The 17,791-nt window shown below is 40.1% G+C and overlaps 1 protein-coding gene across 2 annotated transcripts in view; it reads left to right on the forward strand.

The window, feature by feature from the left end:
* scara5 (scavenger receptor class A, member 5 (putative)) overlaps nt 1-17,791 on the forward strand; it is a 57,554-nt gene that overhangs the window by 35,935 nt on the left and 3,828 nt on the right. For both annotated transcript variants that reach the window (XM_041064470.1, XM_041064471.1), the window contains exons 8-11: nt 943-1,023; nt 2,865-2,972; nt 7,035-7,100; nt 14,428-14,616. In XM_041064470.1, coding sequence (XP_040920404.1) covers nt 943-1,023; nt 2,865-2,972; nt 7,035-7,100; nt 14,428-14,616 — 444 coding nt within the window. The remainder of the gene's footprint in view (nt 1-942; nt 1,024-2,864; nt 2,973-7,034; nt 7,101-14,427; nt 14,617-17,791) is intronic.

A 17,791-nucleotide genomic window follows, 5' to 3' on the forward strand; every position in this document is an offset into this window, starting at 1 on the left:
CATTTGGACTGAATCCTCAGACGAGTTGTAAGACCCAGTTTGCCCTTCATTCAGTGTGTGTGTGTGTGTGTGTGTGTGTGTGTGTGTGTGTGTGTGTCATGAAACTAGATTTCATGACATTGATAAAATGATTATCTGCAGGGCTTCCATGTGTCCCCTTTTCAAGTGATAGTCTGCAAGATTCTTGTCTGCCATAATTTTGGCAACACCTTAGATGATAAACGCTCCATCTCACTGAAATAAGAGAGTCAGTGGAGGCCGAGGACTCTCATATTTCTACCTTTATTTATTCCAAACAAAACCCTCTTGCAGTTTCCCTAAATGTAAAACTCATCGTTTCTGCTCCAAGAGCAGCGTTTTCTTAGGAATGAAAGCCTCTCTCATTGGTGTTTAGAACAGAAAAAAAGGAGTTTGTTATTCAGTGTAGACTTACTTTCAAGCCAGACCCCTGAATTGCCACCCACATCTTCAGTTTGTTTAGCAATTATATGAACATAATTATATTTTAATGTGAATTTGTATAAATGGAAGAGGTGAAATGAAGTGGCGTTTCAGTCTGATTATCAGAACTACTTGTTTTCATGCATTTGTTCTAAATTACTGTTTTAGTTTAAAACTGTAATTTAAAGTAATTTAAAGTAATGACGAATGACTAAGAATGAGAACGTAATAAAGCAGATTTGTATAAATGCCACTTTTAAATCAAAACCTATAAGTGTTCACCTCTGCAAACTTTTAACTCCAAAGGGATTATCAGCAAATCCTCGTTCACTTTCCAGTTTTGCCTGTTTGTTGCGACATCAATACATGTTATGATTCCACATAAATACGGGACAGTGTAGGAAGTAAAGGACTGTCCATGGCACATTTTGCAGCAGCATTTGCCTCCTTTGCATCATTATGTCCTCGACTCTGACCATATTTTTTTCCTTCTCTCTGCAGGGCCTCCAGGACCAAAGGGAGAGAAGGGTGACACTGGACCACTCGGGCCCCCTGGGGCCCCTGGCTTGACTGGCTTGAGAGGTGGGTACAACCAGAATACCGTTAATTCATATTTAATTTTCATAAAAAGGTGACCAAGTATCCTGCTTAAACATTGATGTTTAAACTACTTGTGATTTAATGAAAGTGAAGCAAAGAAATGCACAAGAACGGCATCAAGAAATGTCTGATTTTTGAGTTTTTGGGCTGTTATGGTTTTTGGACAAGCCACAGATGTCTAATGTAAACATCACATTTTTAGTTCCAAGCCTTTTTTTTTAAATTTTCTTTAAACACCACAGGACTCGGGCTTAAGTGGCTTGAAAATCTACCTTTTATACAAAACAGACACTGGCCAGTGTTTTGACGTAGGTCTGCTTTTGTGATTACATTCAGTTACATTAATAATTCAGTGAGCAGAGAGAATAAAAGGTCATATAAATCCACTTACGAAAACAAGACGCTAGACTTTGGATGGAGATTTATTTGCAGACAGGGTGTGGACAGGGCCACTGGGACGGGTCATCTGTCTTTGTCTTGTCGGTAATTCCACCAAAACCACAACATGAACCCTCATCCAGGCAGAATTGGCATTTCAGTACCATGAAATGACTATTTTTCATAGATACTGTAAGATACATACAACCAAGACAATATGACTCCAGATGCTTTGGGACCCCCTCCAGCTTGGTACCTCTTGAATCACCACCTTCCCTCCCCTGTCATCATCCATCCCACATTCCCAGGCCGATGAACTGCAACTCTCACATGGCATTTCCAAGAAGCATTATCTTCCTGCTGAAAGGGAAGCCCCCCCACCACCCGACCGCTCCCATAGTTCCAGGAAGAAGTGAATAAAAATAATTTTTAACTGCAGGGGAAAAAGAAAAGGCCTCGTTATTAGTTAACATGAAAACATAGCAAGCTGAATGGAAATGCAGACTTGTTGAACGATCAGCAGAACACAAAGAACCGTTCTGCACTGGCTCCAAAACATATGTTTGAAAGCATTTTCCCAAAGGAGTTATTGACCCTTTGCAGCAGAGAAACAGAAAATCAAAGAAAACATGGCATCAGCCAGCGTTGGTATATGTTGTGTTTCTGGCTCTAATGCATTCAGTCTAATTATTTTATTCAGATTGTTGAACGGTCACAATGGTGTAATCAGAGCATATCAGAGTACAATGGCAAGATTTTGCTTATGTGACGACAGTACAATCAATAACTCATTCCCACATTAATTTTGTGTGCGCTTATTGTAAACAAATGTTCCCATCGTGTGCCACGGTGTAGGACAGTTTTGGGGAAATCTGATGTAATCTGATGTGCTTTTCTTCCGGTGTTGGAAAGCTGTCTAAGATTGAGACAGCACCAACGTTAACAACACTTCCAACGTCTTTGTATCTTTGTCCTCATATTATAAAATTTCTTCAAATTGCTATTGAAATTTAATTGACCTAAAATGGTTACTAATGAGTGGGGGAAAAAAAATCCTTGCTTCATTGTGTTGTGCCAAAAGCAACTCCTCTAATTCACAGATTGGAATTCGATTGAATGCTTTCCACTTCAAATACTGACTAAAAAGAGTTTTTAAGAATTTCATTTTTTTTAATGGAACCAATCACATCCAACTCCATCTGCGGTGCATTTAGCTGAGTTATTCTAAAACTGCCAGGAGAAAATAACCAACCAAACATGCACGTAACAGAGTCAAGCAGATAAAAGCTGCGATAGTTAAGGCGCTTTGAATGGTGTCAGAGCTCATGTTGAGGAGAATCTGATTAACTGATATTGTTATGACCAGACCAGTTTTCCTATTAATATGCTGTCTTTCATTTACTGAGCTCAAGCCTGTCCTCTGTGTGTGTGTGTGTGTGTTTCAGGGTTTACAGGAGAAAAAGGCATCCAGGGCCCTCGTGGTATAAAAGGGTCAGTTGGGGTCGAAGGTGTTCAGGGACAAAAGGGAGACATTGGACCTGTCGGGCCTAAAGGTATGGTGGTAAATCTCTTGTGGTATCTCAGGTACCACAGTGGTTAAGAGGGTTTTTTTTTTTTCCTGATTTCATCACCACTTAAATCTGTCTTTATCTCTTGATACAAAACAAGAACATACAAGACAGATTAATTAATAATCTGAGGATGATATAATAATCACAATGTAGAAAACATGTAGGAGGTTGTGCACTTTATGGGGGAACAGTAGTCTCAAAGTGAGTCACTCACCCAGCATCCTGTTATTCACAACTTAAGAAGAAAAGGCCTGTTAGTCCCTGCAGTCTTGTGCAGCTCACAGCTGAGTCTTGTCAACACGTTCACAGCTCAAAATCATTTGATACGACCAGAGAGACTCGGATCTCAAAACGCTGCAGGACATGTTGACTTTTTTTGCCAGACTAAAAATTTCTTCACTACAGGAGCTCTTCACTACAACCAAATCTTTCTCACTTCTTACATCAATAACAGGTGGCACTGTTTTCTGTTTCCTGTTTCGTTATGGATGCTATAATTGCTTAACTATCCATATCTTCTTGTATTTATTCCACAGAAACAGCTGTCTGGTGCTAATAAAATCAGTTTTCAGCTGCCGTAAATGAGTCAGTAAAAGAAAAAATGAATAAAACACACTTTTATTAAAAATGGGCACCGTCTTAAAACATGATATCCAGTTCCCCTTAATACACCATGATCTTAATTTGATGTAAGGGCCTTTAAGACGACCTGCCCACCTTCCAGTACAAATTCCTTCACTGATCAGTCCACTCATCCTTCTGTGTCTTTATAAACCCTTAGTTTTCATCACTAGCCCCCATTTGTTTAGCTATCATTAAAAAGGTGCTCTAAAATTAATGTTAACCACATTATGTATTGATAAATCATCTTGAGTGGAGGAAGGAGTCCAAAGGAAAGTCTTTTTCTTTTTGTGGCCTGTAGCAAACCCATAGCAATCACTCCTCCTGTTAAGGGATATGAATTTGTAGGGGGCTCATGCATCTTGGAGAATTTAAGTAAAGTTTAAGTAGAGTTTAAGTAGCCTAATTCAGAATGAGAATTTAATAGAGTCAAGACAGCTCAATATACTATTCTGCGTTGTCAAGGAACATTCAGTATTCGGATTTACCAGTAGTTTTCCATTGCACTGTAGAGTTACATTTCTTAGACATGAGTATACATATTTTCCAAGTACCTTTTTTTCTTTATTCTTTGTTCTCTTCTTCCATCCACTCCATCTATCCATTAATCCACACTGGTATATATCTAAATAAACCTCTGGGGTATTAATGTTTCCACTCTGGCATGACCAGCTGGACAGTGCCAGTGAAAATCAAAACACACTCACATACTCACACACACATACACACACACACAGGGCTCTGTTGAGGAAATCATAGCCGTGACTAACATGATAAAGCGCTACACTCTTTGTCTTCAGCGCGTCATTGTGTACGTATGTAGTATGTCTGTTTAACCAACAGCTGTTGCCAATCAGAGTTGGGTTTGGCAGAGTTGGAGTCCCACAGTCCCTGTGTTGGCCAGTAGCTCTGAAAACCTTGAACGAGACTGATCTGTTGTTGTCTGCGTGTGCGCATGCGTTTAGTTGTTATGGCTCCGCACTCGGGGAGCAGACTCCACTGTAGAGACACACATCTGGTAAATGTTGACGACAGCAGTTGGTCTTTGAGGTTTTCACTGGAGGCAAACGTGAAAGTGTGAAATCAACATTGGACAGCAAATGTAATTATAGTGATTAGAAATCTGGAGATATCATACACAGGACAATCGTTTTGCGCAGTTTGTTCAAAAGATTGTGCCATGGACTCCTGTCTCAACTCCCTGTTCCCTCAAGGTCGGCACTGTCAAGACAGCTTTCAACTGATCAACAGTGCTAATTTGCAGTTCCCACAAAAACTGCTGCACCGGCCACATTGTCTGCATGACAAGTTAATCGTGTGAAGAACAGCTCAAAACACCACACAAATAAGTGGAGACGAGATGAAGAAAACCAGGAACTTCAGGGAAGTTTGCCCATCTACACTCTGGCAGTTTACAACAATGTCTGTCTGTGCTCCCACCCATCTGGGGTCTGGTGGTGGGTTTAACAAACCAGTGGAGAGTTTGTGGACTTTCTGGTGTGAACAGGGCCTCAGAGTGAGGCAGTTGCTCAGCTGTGGAGCGAGGAGGGATACTGAAAAGCTCGTTAAAACAGCACTGGGAAGCTTCATGGTTTCTTTTTATAGATAAATAGCGGGTAGACTGAGCAGGGAGCGTGTTAGGTGTTGGCTTTAAAGCATCACAGATCAGCTGGGTTTGGTGTTTAAAGCTGGATTATTATTTTTTTTGTCTACTTTGGGGAACAAAAACTACAGACAGAGCGGACAGAGCCACAGCCCTGAAGCATTATCACATCATAAGGTGTTTATGTCTGACATGTCAGCAAACAATTCCCTATTTACACATCCAGCAGACACAGAGTAACTGAAGTCAAGCCTGTCCTCTGGTCATGTTTTTTGCCATTTTATGAACATAAGGTCTATATTTACTCTTCTTCTTTTACCTCTGTTTTGGGCTCCACCAACCCCTGAGAAAAACATCTGGGTCTTCAGCTGTTAAACTTTGTTTCATAAGCTAGCCGCGTTTATCAGAGCTGCCGGTTACTTCATGAAATAAGGTTGATGAGAGTGTTGGGACTGAACAATATAGTCGCCAATGTCACAGTGACAACACTAACAAGCTGACGTTTATCAGGTATAATGTTTATCATTTTAGTTTCGTATGTTTGCGTGTGTTTTCTAATGAGCACTAAACACAAAGAAAATGTTGATTTGCCACCATTCAGGCTCATCGGTTTTGAAACTACTTGCAGGGTTAAATCAAATGCATCTGTTGTCTCTTGTGGCTCAGCAGTAGCTCAGTGATGTGTTTGGGTTTTCCTCGCAGTGTTATTTAGTTGTTAAGGATGTGGTCGAAGCAGAGGTGACGCTGACAGCTGAGGACGTCACAGGCAGGGTGTGGTGGAGTGTTAGCTACACTCCTCAGACATGGACACACACAGGCACAAGCACATGGTAGGTGGGACTGAGTGCCACCCCGGCTTGCAGCTGCCCTGTGGTCCCTGGATGTGAAAAATGAGTCAAATTAAAGGTGGGATAAATGCCAACTTGAAGCTGATCCTCTTATAGCTGCATGGCAAAAACAGACTTGTGGTTTCAACCCCGAAAATTAGCAACAAATAGCACTGAAACAGGCTCTCCCCTGCTCTGCTTTGCAGGGAGTTTGGAATAGAATGATATTTTGAAATGAAAACAAATGAGAAAAAGTCGTATCCAGGCTGCTGGTTGGAGCGAGGTGTCGTGCCTAAATGTACCGTAATTTTGCAGAAACCGCAAATGAAAGGATTTTTATTTGCACTGATTCATTGGTTTTGTGTTGCATTAACTTTTCCACCATGCAAACGTCTAAACTGTAAAGACACACTAAGATTTTTACCTTAACACTCTTAACACATTCTCCTTCTCCTACTTCTCCTTCAAATTTCGTTTGCCGCGACTCTGCAGCAGAAAAAAAATTGTTAACCACAACATTTGGAGGTAAATTAAACACAGCACTCAGGGTGGTATCCTCTAATTTTTACATTTTATGCCTGTATCACAGGGCAATTACAGGGCTGACAATTTCAGAGGCTTCTGCTAAAAATATACAAAGGGGTATAAGGAGAGGAAATGGGAAGAAGAAAGGTCTTTGATTAAATTTAAACTTGTCAGTGGTTTAACTGCTCTTTTCTCTGGGTGTTTTGGTGATTTCCAGGCTTCTCAGTGTTATTTCACAATGTCTGCCCCCATTCTGTCCTGTGTAATGTCACTGCATTTAACAGTACGATAAGTTTTGTGTCATACAAATGTATGATCGAGGTTCCTTCATTATTTTCATTAAAATGCATGAAACGTGTGCCATGATGTTACAGAGGGTTTTTATACTTAAATCAGGAAATTTTAGTGAAATTATTTCTGTTCCTGTAAAGTTTCTATAATTTTCACATTTTTCTGTTCTTTCCTCAGGTGACAGAGGAGAAAGGGGGTTGAAGGGGGAGAAGGGGGACCGAGGAGACAGAGGAGAGAAAACAGGTGAGAGCTGAATATTACTCATTCCTCTTCAGCTGCCATTAAATATTCAGCTCTGATTAACTGTGGGTCTAAGTTATATTATTCTAGCTGTTTGCGCCTGTGTTAGAGTAATGTTACTGCTAAAAACCGAAACACAAACATCAACCACGCACACCTGTGACCTATGTCGGCCTGCCCTAATATAAATTTGACCATAGCTTTAGGCTGTTGATATTAGTCATTCACTGGGTCGCGGACCATGCAGGTTTCTTTGAGAGGGCTTCAAGGTGTTCTCAGAAAAAATGAGGAGTAGGTTAATTTCACTATAATTTAATTAACCAAGATATTACACGTGTTCTATTCTAATTCTTGCTGAATACATAGTATATACTGTTCCACTTGAACAAACTGAACGACGACAAAACACAGAGCTCAAGAAGATTTTTCAATTCCCCCCAAATAATGAATATCCTGTAAGTAAAGCCAAGTCTCTCTTTTGGTTGAGTGGCTTTGTTAATGTGCTACCGCCAGCAGTAACTGGAAGCTTTGAGTTTGTAAGATGACCACACATTCATGGAGACGCACAAGTACAGAGGCAATGAATCCAGTATGGTTTAACAGTAAATTTAACACGATCTGCTAAAAGATTCAACAGTGAAATCGAGTGTTTTATAGACTTCGTTGAGGAAAGTATGTTGAAACAACTTCTGTTGCAGTGATATTACCACTAATTAGTATTTTAGCAAACTGCTTTTTCAATTAAACTGTTTTATATTTTTACATCATCCTCTCCTACTGAGCTTTTTTAGGTGAACAATTACAAAACAGTTGCTGCCAAGAGATCCCAATTAGTAAAATGACTTTTACAATGTTGATTATACAAAAAAGTGTTAAATATGTGAATATTTAGTTATATTTTAGTCACGTCCTGTCTGGCTTTACAGACACCGTACAGAAAATCCCATCGAGGCACCCCTGCTCTAACATGAGCACACATATCAGTGCATCTAAAACCAACAGTTGGAAATACAGAATCAAAACTTTACGAGCTGATGACTTTATGGGCCCCATACATCTCTGTTCCACCTCACATCCTGTGCAAAGAGCTGTGGCAACTTTAAAGGATCAGTAGATCTGCTTTTCCTTTCAGCGTAATCTCACGGTTTCCGACACACGGTGAACAACCACATGGTTTAGTGTACATCAAAAGGATTTGAAAACCATTATGTGAGTGCATATGTCGTGTGGTGGTAAGCCGAAACCCCGTACAAAACCAACAATCTGGAGTCAGGTAGAAAGAAAAAACATTAATGCCCCACAAAACCACAGAGATTTCTCTTCCTCTGTTACATCATCATGGCTGTTCTCCACGCGATGAGCGATGCAGCGGTGTTCACGTCAAACAGACGACCATCTGAATGCTGTTTCTGCCCGTTACAGAACCGTCAAAGATCGGTTCTTTCCTCACATCATTTGCAAGACATGGCTGTTTGATGTTTCAGAGAAAGACGGACAGAGTGAGACCACATGCTCTTGGCTGTCAGAAATATCAAATCACTATGTCATGCGCTTTTCTGTCACAGATCTTTTGTGGCCAACTTATCGTTTGATGCGTGACTTGGATCTTTTTACACTTCAAAGCATACAGTGCATACCTGTGTGATCGATTACCAGTACGAGCAACAGAGTGACCCCCAAACTTTTTTTTCTTTTCTGTGGGAAAAGTGCACATTCATCCACACATGTTGGGTATTAAGAGAAAATGAATCCCCCACTCAGGACATTATGTCACTGAAAGGATCAGATTCTTTAGCTCTGCTCAGAGTGTTTGAGTAAAACAGAACAAATGGAGCACAAATTGTGGTCATTTGAGAGAATAAGAAAGAGACAGAGAGCTTTCACCTGTGTAAAACAGTTATATCTGCGCTGATGTCACTGATGTTTTCATGTTTCCAGCTGACTCATTTAAAAACACGAATCCTCTAAATGGGATCTTAAACATGCATGTTAAACATTAACCTTTTTATCTGATATCATCCAGGACCAATATTTACAAAACGAGGAAATTCCACACAGTAGAAATACTTGTTGTGAACAGAGATTTTAATGATCCGTTCTTTGACCTTGGTAATGCTCAGTTAGATGGACATGCTAACAATCACAGCTTACGTTAGAGCAGTTAAACACATCTTTGAATCATTCCATGGTTCCCTGAATGCAGCGGAGACAGAGTCATAAACAGTCCTACATCACTTATTTTTCATTTTTAAGATAGAATCTGTCCAGCATTGGCTACAGCTGAAGTCCAACAATTTGCCTGTTAAAATTCCTGAAAGTCATTTTCTCATGGATATGAAACTTGTAACAGAACACCTAATTTGCTCTTAATTTTCCTCCCTTTGCAAACTTTTGCAATTTTCACTTGGCAGGTAACGTACTGCAAGAGAGACTTAAAGTGAAGCGCACACACACACACACACAGCTCTTTCTCTCCAGCTGACAGTTTTGATAGTTAATCTCGAGGGTCCAGCAGTAAGTGTAGTGGGTTTAATGTTTGACAGCCTGTTTTTATAGTGCACCTCTTCAGCTTCGGAGATCCAGATATAAACGATTTCAGCTTCAGACTCTAATGATAAATTTATTTTCACCCTGGGACTCGGGCTCATGAAAATACCATGTTACTATTATTATGTGGATGTCCTCTCAAAGCCAAGGTTAAGCTCTCCTTGGTGTCATTCTCCAACATCAATACAGAGGAACAGAATCAAAGATGAGTGAATATATGGTTATTTTCTACTTTATTTTCTACTTTATTTCTGTTGAAACACTCCCCCCCCGACCCCCCATCCCCATCCCCACACTTGTTCAGGTTTTCTTTATATTCTTGTTTTATTTGCTGAATTCAATTATCTGTTAGAACAGAACACAGCTCCCCTGCAGTGTAGTTTAATTTAATTTTCCTCATTTCTAATTTCGTGCACTCACAGTTAAGCAAACACACATGTAGAAAGGCACATGTTGAAACCACCTGAAAACAAAGAGGTGAACCAGCCTTTTATTTGCAGTTTCATCCTCAGAATCAGACCCAGTTTAGTTCTGTAATTAGTCTTTTACATGGCGTTAATTAGTGAGCTTTAGAGGGGCCGGATTTTGTTACTGTTTCATGGGGCAGGCTAGGTGTTTCCCCCCGCTTCCAGTCTTTAAGCTAAGCTAATCTAACTGGCTGCTCACTGAAGCCTTATATTAACCAGACAGATATGAGAGTGAGAAAGCAAACAAGCATGTTTCCCAAAGCTGTTGCTTAATAACAAAGATAATATGAGAAGCACAGGGATTATGAGCGTGCATGTACACTGGCCAAGAGAATCAAATTAGAATCAAATTAATCACACAAAACAGAAAGAAGACGCAACGCAGGAGTCAACAGAAAGAAAAAAAAACTTTGAATAAACACTGTGAAAGACAATAACATCTGAGGAGAACATTTTACAAACAGATGGAGCTAGTTAGCTGTTATCCTGAAGCCATAAAGTCCTGTCCAGTCCAGACCATCCCTGCCTGCCAGATAAACTTAAGTAATACATGATCACTCCATACCCTGGCCTTCCTCAGGTATTGACAGTGTGGTGGTGCAACTTGCCTGGCCTCCGAGGCTTGAACCACTTGGACGACCACCAACGCTTGGAGCTCACTCGTCTAGTTTTCTCTGGACAAAAACAGTCATTCTATCTCATGGAGCTCGTAATAATTCCCTGACTTTAGCAGAAAAGGTACAACGCTTGTTATGAAATGACAAGTTTAGACCAAATTAGGGAGAGTTTCTAGTTTCTGGTAAACCACTTTTTCTCACTGTCCAAGGTGTACATGAGAGCTGTCAGACTGTGGAGGGACGGGATAAGTTAGAAACCGGGATCACTGACTTTTTGCTGTTTTACTGAATTACTGAAGGATTTGTTCACTTGTTTTGATTCCTAACTTTTCTCTGCGTGGGAATAGCTGTGCACAAGCTTTCTGACTCTGAGAAAGTCACATACTACATAAAAATAAGGTCTCAATGACTGGTTGAATAACGCTATCTGAGGCTAATTTTCCACCACCGGAATAACAGCTACTTTTATCTTCTAATATTTCTTTATGTTGGAATTTTATGATATTCAAACAAAGCCAGTTTGGAAGCTAAGGTGAATGACACTAGAAAATGATTTCACCAAATAATGTGCTGCCTGTAAGTACTGTAGCTATGCCTGTCAAGCATTTATGTTCTGCCAAGGAACAAAATACTTAATAATGTTTTGAGGAAGAGCGTTAATTCTCATCGTGTTATCCGCCTGATTTTTACACACTTTTCTGACAAAATAAATCAAGCGCACTTCCGCCAGAAGGAAAAAGCTTCAGCACAGTTTGGATGTGTCTCAGTCCAGCTCTTCATGGCAGAGATATGAACGTCTGTTCAGTCTGCTTGTATGGTTCTGATTATGTCTGAAGTCTGCATGTTCTGCCTCCGTCCAGAAGCTTCTCTCTCCATCCTCCTCCTCCTCTTCTCCCCAGAGTTTCTCATTTGCACAGTGGGAAGCCTCAGGCACTTTACAGGGACGGGGGGAATGAAGGGCTTAGAGAGAAAAAGATGGAGAGAAAGATAGAGATAGATGAGAAAGTAGTGACTAATGTCTCAGGGGTATTTAAACATGTGCACACTAAGATTAGGACGATATAAAGAACTGATTGTGCTCTTTTATTGCATTTAGTAAATTAGCCAGTTAGTCAGCCTGGGATTTGTCACAGAGATAATCACAGGGCTGATACTGAATAATGTAGGTTTTTACATATACATGCATTATATATATACATTTAGTTTCATTGACCTGATTCTTTTCTATAACTGTTAAAGCTTCAGTCAGTGAAACTTGTAATCAGCCTTTGGTGTTTCTCTGTGTTTTTGTTGTAGTTTTTTTGCCCAAATTATGTTGTAATGAATTTCAAACCCCAGCCAAAACATTCCTCTGTCCTAAAACAGGACTAATCAGACATAGAAACTGAATATCTCGCAGGCATCTGTGGAAAGCCTGCCAGTGATTCTGAGAACTGTTGAGTTTTTGATGAGTGAACAAATAGTTTAAACATCTGTTTCAGGTAATTGGGTATTAATTTACTCATCCCCTCTTCAAAACTGTGCATGTGCTGTTCTATAACTCTTTGCTTTTCTCTCTGTCAGTCTTTTATTTTCTTTTACAGCACCGTCTGCAGCAGGAGGTTGAAACAACATCTAATTTCTGGCTTTAATTTGCTGCCTTCCTGCAAGAATATGATACAAATATGTGCAGCAGATATGATAGTATAATATTATGGTCGATATTAAATTACGATGGGCTAGTGAGTGCAAAGAACTTGACTATATAATGAGAGTTAAATGGTATACAGTTAAAGTTTATGATGGTCTGATGAGACTAATATCCTGTCTAGATAATGTGTCTGGCTTTACTCTCCAGCACTTTGTCAACAGTCTCAGTCAACGCGCATGTCTTCACACCGAGGAGCCGTCCAGGATAGTGCAGCTATGTGTGTGTGTGGTGTGTGTGTGTTTACCTCTCTTTCTCATTTCCTCTCTGCCTTGTGACAGATGATAAATCAAGTCAATTATACGAGTACAGCTGTTGCATAGTTTCAGGAATACGAGATGTGCTGTGGATCCATGAAGCTTCTGCTTATACAAAAGAAACGAATACACACACGCACACGCGTGCACACTTCATTCTGATTATACTGTAGGTACATTTGTGAATGCAAGTGCGAGCCTACGCACCTTTTCAAGTGACATTTATGATAATAGTTATTATAGTGCATTGTTAAATACAGATTAACTTGATATGAATTGTGTTAAAATCAGTGATTAACTAATACTAGCATGGCGCCACCACTCGCTGTAAAAGTCAGTCCAGAAATTAGAAAATGTCCAACACTGACAAACTGGCTTTTATGAGGAAAAGAGACTTTTGGCCCCAAAACACTCCAGAGCTACTTTGCAGCTTTGAAAATCATTAAAGAAGATGCATCTGTTTCTTTTATTTCCTTTGTTTGACTCTTTTAGCTCTTGTATTTTGCACTTTGTATTTTCGATGCTGCAGGTGCAATAACCCAGTGTCATGCTGCTAACGCTGCTACATGCAGACAGTATATTCACCACCAGCTTTTTTCCAACTGCAAATTGCAGTTTATTTATTTCTGATTATTTGTATCTCAGTACATGAAGTAGTTACTATTTGGTACATGTATTAGCTTCAGTATTTGTCGTGTTTCATATTTTCCATGATAGATACCCATAGTCTATACAGTCGTTTAGTTTGTAGTGTGTCTCTGTAATGTCAGCTGGTTGGTCTGTCCACTTTGGTCCAGACTGAAATGCTCTTTACTGGACTGATTGCCTTGAAATTTGATTTTAATGTTCATGTTCCAGGATGAATCCTAATGACTGTGATGATCTCATGACTTTTCATTCACTGCCATCATCTGGCCTCAGCTTAATTTGTCCAGTACTTGGGTTTATGACCAAACACCTGCAAAATCAATGGTGGTCTCATCAGCTACAGCTGCACTTTGTGTCTACTGCCAACGTGCTAACATGCTAATCTAAGCTGGTGAACATGATATTTATATACAGCTGTTTTTTTTTAGCTTCTAATAAGGTGACTGGATAAACACTTGCAGATGCATACGGTGAAGCTCCAAAGGAGGAAGTTATGAATTTCAAATTCCTTCACCTGGTATGCTGTCAGGTTTGCAAGATTATTACAGGCCGAAAGGTCATGATGTTCAGTTGATGGTCAGCATTTACTGAAAAGTTTTTGGACGAAACTTCAAACCCAAATTTCTGGAACCCCCCAACTTTTTATGAGGGAGTTCACAAAGAGTAGAGTAATTTTATTTATTTTTCTTTTTAAATCAAAGACAATTTCCGTGGTTTATGGGGGGAAAAAAATCCGTTGCTGCATGATCTATTCATCTCAGTTTGTTTTCATGTTGATTTGATTTACGGGGCTTCATTTAACTCATAAACACTCACAATGAAAGTAGTCTGCTCAGTGTGAGTTCAAAGCCATGCCAGCAAATGCCAGATAAAAGCGAGTCATGGTTTCTCTCAGTGTAGTCGTGTTGGCATAAATAATGAAGACTTCAGTTTTCCTGCACACTGCACTGTTTGCTAATGCACAGACATTCCAATAAATCCATTAAAAACTGTCTTCAGACCCATTAAATGGTAGAAAGACATGTCCACGAATGTTTACGCCGGTTCGTTTGTGTATTTGATTACACAGATTTTATGTCAGTGCGTGTTTGTGTGTTTGTGTTGCAGTGGAGGAGACTCTGGTACGGTTGGTGAACGGGTCGGGTCCTCATGAGGGTCGTGTGGAGGTTTTCCACGAACGTCGCTGGGGGACGGTGTGTGACGACGTCTGGGACAAAAAGGACGGAGACGTGGTGTGTAGGATGCTGGGATACAGAGGAGCCACGGAGGTCCATAAGACCGGACGCTTCGGACAGGGTACGAAACTGTCAACACACACGTATACGCGCTGTTGGCTGTGATTTCACTTGTGTTTTTACACTGTGTTTTAGCCCATCAGCTCTAGTCAAACTTTATTTGACTGAGCTCAGACAGACGCACCTGAAACCAGCTCATTATTGTGTTAACGAAGCAATTATACATTTGAAGGTTCTCTTTTTTCCAGGTTATTTTTTAAGGATCAGTGGATCATGTTTTAAAATTAAATGCTGAAATCTTATTTCCCACAGCATATATCCATGGCAAAGTTTACTGATGGATTCTGATTTTCACTAACTCTGCTGTTTTTTTTTTGTTTTTTTTTTTGCAGTTGAGTGGTATTATTTAAACAGTGCCCTAAAATGCTGCAGGGATTAATATTAAGGTTTTATGAGGAAAGACATGTGTGCCAGATGTCGTCAAAAAAAGTCTCAGAGGTCATATCCATCTCTCTCTCTTTCTCCCTCTCTGTCGTTCATCAGTCAGCCTTACATCATTCAGTCTCTGTCCAGGACGAGTTGTTACCAATAAGTCTGGAAAATTGGGGGAAAACATGCCTTTGTTCCAGGGGACAACCTCCAGACAACAGCAATGACTAACATCACGGCTGGATTCAATTTAAAACGATCTGGAATTCAAATATATATTTTCAGATGAGTCATACACCTTTTTGATTTTTAACTTTTACAGATTCATAACATCTCTGAAGAGCTTTCAGGGCATTTCTCAGACCCAGATTTGACAAGAGGGAACACACTGTACCACAAAAATGACCAAACCTGAAAACTATTCACCAACTAACTAATAACACTGAGGGGAAATGTGTCTGTTTGCGTGTAATGCAAACATTAAATAAGCTGTTTTCCATAAAATATTTTATTTTATTTGTATATGAGGCTGGGCAGCCAAAACCATAATAAAAACCAACGTCCCAAATAATTGTATTATTGTAAAATTTGTGTTTACCAATAATCAACCTATAAAGCCATGCATCTGGATATTTCTCCAAATGCAGTCACAATCCATGCATTTCAGTGATGAAGCTTGATGCTGATATATCAACATATGTCAAACCTGTACAGCTTCAAAACTGAAGACATGCAGATGTCTGTAATCGAACATAGCTGTGGTTCTCACCAACTGCCAAGGTTTTTCCAACCATCGGCCTCAGGGGGCAGTAGTGAGCCCATCACAACTTGGTTCACTACTTTGCATAGGTGAACATCAGCGTCTGTGTCCCATGACTAGAGACAAAAGAACAAAGTTTGTCTGACCTTGTGATCAGTGAGGAGACACAGACAACAACACTTGAACAGAATCAGTTACAGAGGATAGAAAAAGGGGACTTTTACAAAATCCAGAGCTGACTGAGTTTCTGCAGACAGGATTATTCCTTTAGCCTCGTTTCACATTTTGAAAACAGCCTAAACAACAGCCTCCTAATCCTCCAAATCCCTCTGAAATTGAGTGACTCTTCTCTAAATTGTCCCCCGGGTGTTCCCCCTAAAATTGCACACAGTGTTTTGGTGATTCAGCTCTTATTTGGGAGAAGTATCATAAATTTGGTGCGAGCGGACGTAACCTTGGCCTGCAAACAGTGCTGTAAACGTGTGCTGAGATCCAGAGTAAACGGTTTAAAGGTCCATGGCCATCACAGTAAAACTCTCTGAAGGCGCAGCAGCAGAACAGCTGAGGCTCATGTACAACAACACTGGACCTGGCTACTACCGCAGCCCCACGTGCACCTTCCCCAGCACATACCTCATTTCCATGCTATGCACACCAGCCTACGGGTGCGCGTGTGTAAAGTTTCACACTGCTTTCAAGTTGTCAAATCTGCAGCCAGTGTCTCTTTGTTATGTTGCAGTGCGAATCAAAGCAGGAATGTTGGAAGCATATGGTTTGACTGAGATATTGGTTTGCCCTGTTTTTTTCTATTCACAGTTCAGCCTTTAAATGCCACATTTTGTCCAGGTTTTGCAGAAAAATCCATCATTTATGGACAGAAATAATTTATCTGTACTTGTTTTGCAGAAGAAGAAGAAGAAGTATCCTGCCTGTGTTGTTTGAAGTATTTTAGTAAGGGTGTGTCGTATGTGGTGCCAGTTGAAAAACCTAAATGTTATTAGAGTGGGTGTCACTGGAGAGTTTGTCCAACGATAATCTACAGTGTTCAAAACTTCATACTGGATTTTTCCTTTTATGTGTTGTTGCTCCATTTGAGCTTTGATGTAGCAGAAACACAGAAACAAGCCAAGCTGAAACTGGCAGAACCAGTTCCCAAACCCAAGTCTGCACTTTGAGAAAACAAATTTCACACACTGCATCTTCCAAACACAAAAAAGACACAAATACTGAAGCAATTTCCATCAAGCCAGTGTTTCACCAGAGCTGCAGTTTTCTTTGCTACTGACTAGGACTGGAGTTATTTTGGACTGGTCTTTGAAAAAACTTTCTTCCTCTGAGCAAAGCTTCAATGGAACAACACAGCATAAACCCCATCGATGGAAGGAAATGCTGTCTCACACAGTCCCAGCGAGAGATTCTGGAAACATTTCTTATTTGCACGGTTCATGAAACATCTCTGACAGGTCTGTACGGGGTCCGTTTCACATTCTGCTGAAATGTGCTTCCAATGTAAAAGTAGGAAGACAGCACAGTTTGATTTGCCAGTGCAGTGAATGATGCCTGAAACTCAAAAGGCTACAAGTAATGATTATTTTCACTATGAATTAATCTGCTGACTATTTTCTGGATTAATCAATTAATCGTTTTCTCTATAAATGTAACAAGGTGGTCTGATGGTCTTTGAATGTCTGGTTTTGTCCGATCAACACTTCAAAACCCAAAGATATTGATTTTACTAAAACAGTTGCACAACAGCTAATCAATTAATTGACTAATCAGCTTCTTGTAACATCCCGAGCAGTTCAGAACTGTTTTTAATGCTCTTTGCTCAGTTTGTGTTGAATTTTGAACCAAATTTTATACTTGGACAAAGTTAGTCGACCCTTTTGCATCACTTTTGTGGTCGTTTCTCTGCCTTTCCAACGAGATATCCAAAATTTGCTCTGGTCGCCTTCAGTATTCTATCCATGATGCAAATGCGCCAGCTACAGTACTACCATCTGACTCTGATTCCCATCCCACCCCTCTGGCCCTGCCCTTGCTCCTC

The sequence above is a fragment of the Toxotes jaculatrix genome, chromosome 19 (assembly GCF_017976425.1).
Source record: "Toxotes jaculatrix isolate fToxJac2 chromosome 19, fToxJac2.pri, whole genome shotgun sequence".
Lineage (NCBI taxonomy): Eukaryota > Metazoa > Chordata > Actinopteri > Toxotidae > Toxotes > Toxotes jaculatrix.